This window comes from Miscanthus floridulus, chromosome 15 (genome assembly GCF_019320115.1).
Source record: "Miscanthus floridulus cultivar M001 chromosome 15, ASM1932011v1, whole genome shotgun sequence".
In the NCBI taxonomy this organism is placed as follows: domain Eukaryota; kingdom Viridiplantae; phylum Streptophyta; class Magnoliopsida; order Poales; family Poaceae; genus Miscanthus; species Miscanthus floridulus.
Window position 1 is genome coordinate 32,580,992 of NC_089594.1, and position 6,899 is coordinate 32,587,890.

Here is a 6,899-nt window from a genome sequence, read left to right on the forward strand (position 1 = left end):
CAATTATTAGTTGTTTTCTAAGGCAAAAACTATATATAAACAACACAGTAACAAGCATCATAGCAATATCATTGATAACTTTATTTACATTCCACAGTTGTATAATAACAAAGACCTATCAAAGACTATTGGGTGTACAATAACAAAACCTATCGAGTATAGGTACATCCCATAGTCGAATCTAGAGACAAGCAGTGCAAGCTAAGGACGAGGCAGCACCTCGCAAAACTTCCACTAGCATCTCAGTGAGGTGCTTTACCTTCCTTGTTGCACCTCTCATGGTCAGGAGAGAGAGAGGAAAGAAGAGGAGGCATGGAAGAGAAGCGCCGCCATCGTCGCTGCTACTCTAGAGGAAATAGAGGATCGTTAGGGCGCCGGGACTGATGAATCGGCGACAGTACAAGAAATACGTAGGGTGGAAAGGTGGCAACTATACATATAGACATTTCACCATCCTAGCGGCCCTACGCATATCGGATACCAAACCAGGGATACCAAAGTAAATTCAGTACCCCTTGGCTTGCCCAAATAAGCAAACCCCCTTAATCGCAAAACTTCCACTAACACCTAGATCGAGCAGCCCCGCTGCGCCTAGATGCTGGTAGTACTCAATCTTGAAGGCCTTCTCCCAACGCCGCTGTTGCCACCAGAGGAGTTGGAGGAGTGCCATGGCGATGAAGAAAATATAGATGGTTGGCTCAAGAGCTTTGTCTATATCGATCTGTATCTAAGGAGGAAGGAGCGTGTGGATTGCCAAGAAGCGCATTCAACCCTGGCTTAAATAGGCTAACCTTGAATATGGAGAAGCGGAGAGGAGCAGTTAATATGCATTAGGGAAGACAAGGCATAGAGTAATGATGATGCAAATGTGTTGTGGGTAGTTGGAAAATGGGGAAATAACTCGCGCTGATTTTACTATCGCCGGTACACCAAACGGTCGTGTAGGGTCGGCGGCCATAACGCCTATCCCAGTCGGCTTGGCTTTTTATACGACAGAGAAAATACCACTACCACATCTATTGTGAACCCATGGGTGGTAGAAGTTTCAAGTGCTGGTTTCCTTCCTTAGGATGCCTCGCTATCAGTCCAACCGGCGGTGGAAGTATAACGCCGTCGCTTCTATCGCTATGGTAGTGAAAGTGGTGACAGTGGTGTGTCAATTTGTAGTAGTGTATGCTTTGACATATATGTTAACGTTTTAGAGGAGTACTAGAGCAGTTCAACCTAATAAGTTAAACTTGTTTCTTTTCATTTTGCTATTAAGAAGTAAGTGTGTCACCAAGCTATCTCAGCGAGGTAGAGTCAATTTTGGGAGGAGGTTGATGTTTTTCCCTTGCAAGCTGACCTTTCAAACATTGACTAAGCGTGATCTGTTTCTCTCTTTTTATGTGAAATAAGAAGATATAGATGCTTCATTATTAAGACAAAATTGTAAGAAACTCTAATATAATTCATTGTTCTCTATTTATTGATACAACCTTTGTCCCAAGAGAAATCAATTTCTATAATCATCTAAAATCAAACTATCTTAAGTTGACCAACTCTATAGGAAAGAGTTATGTTGACATCCAAAAATGTCCCAAGGTGGATCATAGGCATCTCTCCAGCAAGTTATGTACATCATATACATGTTGGTGGCCAAATAGTGTGACAAAACGATGAAGAAATCATGCGGAAGGGGCGGCGAGCCACGACGAGCTAGGCCAGTCGGCTTAGCCAACTTGCCACCCTCAGTCCCAGGACGACATAGCACATGACCTAGCAAATGGCCAAGTGACGGAGTATGCAGCTAGGTTCTTAGTTGTAGCCACAGGTGAGAACAGTGAAGGAATCATTCCAGACATCCCTGGGCTCACTACAAGAATTCTGGACTTCTATGACAATTAGATTATGACGATAGCAGCCTGTTTCCTGTCACTGCCTGCCTACAGTGACGAAGTGGCTGTCATCATAGAAGGTGGGTCAGTAACCAACTTCTGTGACAACCAGAGGACATCGTCATTGATACAGTGACGATAGTTCTCCTGTCCTTGATGCAATGGCGAGACTAAACTCGTCACAACATATTGAACGGAATACCGCCACATGTATGGTGACATGGCGGGTGACTTGACAATTAACATTCAACCCATATAGCATGGTCTTTTCTCATTATTATTTCCACTTACCATCAGTCCAATTGGCCCAAATGCACAAATTAGGGTGTCCTTTTTTTATTAGTCCACGTGTCAAGGTTAATTGGGTCAGCCCATCAAAAATCGGTAACTGGGCCAACCAAACAGAGTATGGCAAACCAATATAATAACAGCCCAATTCATTACATAATTCAACATTTCACCATATAATTCAAGTTTACAAGTTGAAAACCACGCAATTACATAATTTACAAAGCCTAGAACAACATGCGGTGCATCCTAGTGCGAGTTCAACCTTTCTGGGTCAGTTTGCTCCAAAGAAACTGAACCTGCACAGCAACAAGACAAAAATATTAAAAACAGCAGAAATTGTGTTTTGCAGACATGTTCAGATAGGTTATGAACAAACAATTAAGAAATGGTCAGAAAATTTGTTATGTGCTCCTAAGAAAATTTGTTATGTGCTCCTAGGAAAATATTCTAGATCAGAGAGGCGCAGGCTGTGCTCTATAGGAACTGCAGGAAGGGATCAGAAAGGAAAACTGTTATATGCCAAGTGTCATGCTGCGAATGCAAAGTATAAATCATAAAAGAAGAAATTCACATATCAAATCTACTCTATCCGTTGGAATGAGACAGACGGCTGAGATTCACTGACCATTAGGGTTTCCCTTTTGGGCCGCTACTAGGCTTCATTAGGGGAGAGGCGCGGGGGCCTAGCAGGGCACCAGCTTGTTTTGTTATTTATAAATGTTTTGCTTCTTTTATGATTTAAGTGATTTTCTACTTGAAAGTAACTCAACTTGAACTACACCACATGTCTAATGATATCTAAAAAATATAAATATATATATAAGAAGACATATTCCATTTGAGCTCACAGTACTAAAAATTCGATGGAAAATGAGATGTTCTATCAACAATTACTTAAACTTTAATTTTGAAGACACTCGATGAAAAAAAATATTCTAGAGTTGACTAAAAAATCTGAAAAATGACATTTAGGCATAATATGGGTTTTTAAGCTTACTATAAAAATTCATATCATTTAAATAAAGTGGGATTATACTTTGTTCACAAATAGATACATCTCTCACTGAGTTTCATAATACTATGTGGAAGACATCATTTGTGAACAATGTATATTACTACTTTATTAAAATCAGTTTGAAATTTTGATGGAATGATTATACACCAAAAGTATGTTGTCGTGCAAGTTTGTAGATTTTTCTAACCAAATTTATATATTATTACAATTATTGTGTGCTAATTACACAAAATAATTGCAATATTAACTAAACTTGGTCGAAAAATTTTATAAATTGACACAATAACATATTTTGGGTCCATAAGCATTTCATAAAAGTTTTAGACAATTTTAATAAAGTGGGACTATACATTCTTCACAAATAGAAACATCTCTCACTTAGTCACATAACTAAATTTGAGATGTATCTATTTTAGAATAGTAAACGATTTTGAGGTAGTAAAAATTTTCAAATGAAAAAGTCATAAACAACAAAGTTCTAGAACTCACTTAATATCTACAAATTTGTTTTATCCATTTCTCCATCAAACTTTGTTTGAACAATTCAAATTTTAAATTACAAAATTTAAGAACTTCGAAATAGAATTTTAGAATAGGAAATGATTTCAAATAAAAAAGTTTGCCAACAACAAATTTGAATAACTCATCGAGATCTACAACTTTTGTTTTGGTCATTGGTCCATCCGACATTGCGTCAACAATTCAAAATTTGAATTTTAAAATATGAGAACTTCGAACAAAATTTTGGAAGAGTAAATAATTTTAAATGAAAAAGTTGTCAAAAACAAAGTTCTAGAACTCATCGGTAATTACAACTTTGGTTTTGATCATTTCTTTATCCGAGTTCGTTTGAGTAAAAAATTATAATAGTTTTATATTCTATGACGATCAACTATTGTCATCGATCTATCGTCACAAAGCCCATGCAGAGTATACTTTGACGATATTTATGACAAAGACATAGTTTGGTCATAAACAGTTGTCATCCTATGAACGGTCATCATAAATAGCCTCTGTTTGTGACAAATAGGTGCTCTGTCATTTGTCAGTCGTCGTAGATGCCCAGATTTCTTGTAGTGGCTACATGATTTCCCTGGTGAAGTCACACACTCATGAAACTACAAGTCATGGAACAACTATGATGGAAAGGGAGTCTTAGTGGTTGGAATGTGGAAACTCAGGAATGGAGATTGCATATGATCTTGCCAGCAATGGAGTGGAGACCTCCTTGGCTATCCGTAGCCCGGTATGATCCTAGTGCATAAATTCCTTCCACCGCCCCCAAACCCCCTTCGAGGTTCCTCAGTGACCAGAACCTCCGAGAACCATAGATCCTGAACCATAACCATACCCTAATAAGCATCTAATCCGGCGTCGCCTCTTCTTCTCTAGTGGTTGTAACCACATGACCAAACGTGCAGTAGAGTTTATGTTTTTTTGTCCTACATACAAAACCATCATATTTTCTATTAAATCAAAATCACTAATAATATGTGTCCTAACTAATTTTCTATTCTTTGAGATATATGTTAATGTTTTAGAGGAGTTCCAGAGCACTTCAACCTAGCTTAAACTTGTTTATTTTTGTTTTCCTATTAAAGTAGTAGGTCTGTAACCAAGCTATCTCAGTGAGATAGAGTCAATTTTGGGAGGAGGTTGATGGTTTTTTTCCTTGCAAGATGACCTTTTAGGAATCGACTAAGCATGATTTGTTTTTATTTTTTATGTGAAATAATAAGATATAGACGCTTCATTATTAGGAAAAATTTGGAAAACTGCTCCAATATAGTTCATTGTACTTTATTTTTGGATACTTCCTCCGTCCCATGATAAATCAATTTCTAGAATCACCTAAAATCAAGCTATCCTAGGTTTTACCAACTCTATAGGAAAGAGTTACATTATCTATGACACCAAATAAATATATTATCAAAATATAGGTCATGATGTATGTAGTGACACCAACTTTGTGTCATAAACATTAGTGTTTTTCTACAAATTTTGTTAAACTTAAAATAGTTTGACTTAGGACACCTTCGTAAGTTTATTAATATTGGGATGGAGGTAGTAAATTATTAATGCAGCCCCACGTTCTTTCACATAGAATTCTTCTATAAAAAGCAAGACCAAGGAAGCAGTCAGTTAAAAGCCGAGCATTATCAATTCTCCAACGCTTTTCATACAAAGTACTCGATACACATTATTCTCAACATAGTCTCTCACATGTTACAAATCTCAAATGCAAGCTTCAGGAGAGAGTACCATGTCCAAACCACTTTATTTAGAGGCTTTTAGGAACCTGTATAACCTGCAAAAACCAACCAATATATAAAATTCAATCATGCTTGGAGTCATGTACATCGTACAACAATACCACAAACATGGATAGTTATATGTATATATGCAGAGTGTTAACTTACTCCCGCACTTGTAGCCGGGATGTAAAGGGCTTCTTGCAGTAGTTGGCGACGTACACGACCTTCTCCATGCACCACAACTTCTCTGCTTCCGGGGTAACCCTTTTGCATAGGCATGGGATGTCCGCCCTCTGCCACACAGCGCAGCATGCCGGCGACGGTTCCAACTTTGGGTTCGCGGGGAACTCCTCGAACTTCTTGCACTCCTGCTTCATGGCTTCTGCATCTTTATCACAGTTATTGGCCGACGTTGTCCCTATAATAGCAAGGACAAGGAGCAAACCCAAGAGTAGTTTTGCCATGGTTATAGCTTCTGTTTTATGGTTTAATAGCAAGCACTCTCCTTCAGCTCCTGATTGAATGCTTCGACAAAGCGAGATGTGTGGTTTAGGTGTGACATGTGAGAACTTTCAGTGGGGATGGCTAGGCTTATATATAGGTATAGACATCGATGAAGATGCGATTGGACCAAATAAAGTTGGCAATGAGATGTGGATCCTCTATCTGTAGAGGATGCAACTATATCATGCAAGAGATATCGAATTCTATCCACTAGGTACTTCATATAATATTTAATTGTATTATATAATTTCTATTAGATAGATAATACGTTGCATGTCTGCTGGAGATAATATGCTTAGTCCTCATGCATCTAAGAGATATTGGATTCTATATAATAGGTGCAGCACATAGTTTAACTTTGTTATATAATTTCTATTAGATAGCTAGATAGTACGTTGCATTTCTGTTAGAGATATATTGCTTACTCCTGATGCATACAGGAGATATTGAATTCTATCGACTAGGGACTACATATAGTATTTAACTATTATTAAACTTCTATTAGATAAATAATATGTTGCATGTGTGCTAGAGATATTATGCTATGTCCTTATGCATCTAGGAGATAAGACATTATATATATTGGGTACTACATATAGTATTTAATTGTACTATATAATTTTCTATCATTTTCTGAAAGTATAAAATTTGCCTTTGTTGATATTTCTTATGACTATTGGACTAATTCCGCAAGCGCACAGAATATATCGATGCAGCACTTCACTTGGGAGTATTCCAAGTATCGTATTTATTTCCACAGAAAAGGCATAATATGACTAAGATAAATGGTTATATAATTTCTAGTGAACTACCTAGGCATGATTATAATGGAGTAAAGGAATGTAAATACTAATAACTAAAAATAAGAAAACAAAAGACACAACAATGGTCAAAGAGTAGATGTAGATAAATTAAGTACTATCTCAAATAGATTTCAACCTATCAATTATCTAGCAA

At 37.3% G+C, this 6,899-nt stretch overlaps 1 protein-coding gene across 1 annotated transcript; it reads right to left on the reverse strand.

Annotated features, from left to right (window-relative positions):
* Positions 1-2,425: 2,425 nt before the first annotated feature.
* LOC136507321 (uncharacterized) lies at positions 2,426-5,902 on the reverse strand. Its single transcript, XM_066502084.1, has 3 exons — positions 5,612-5,902; positions 5,483-5,491; positions 2,426-2,464 (listed from the first exon to the last, which is right to left on the reverse strand). Exons 1-3 carry the CDS (start codon positions 5,900-5,902, stop codon positions 2,426-2,428), a joined length of 339 nt encoding a protein of 112 aa, XP_066358181.1.
* Between the last annotated feature and the right edge of the window lie 997 nt (positions 5,903-6,899).

Bases quoted from the DNA above. Each gene is read 5' to 3' on its own strand.
- LOC136507321 (XM_066502084.1), bottom strand. From the start codon at position 5,902: ATGGCAAAACTACTCTTGGGTTTGCTCCTTGTCCTTGCTATTATAGGG.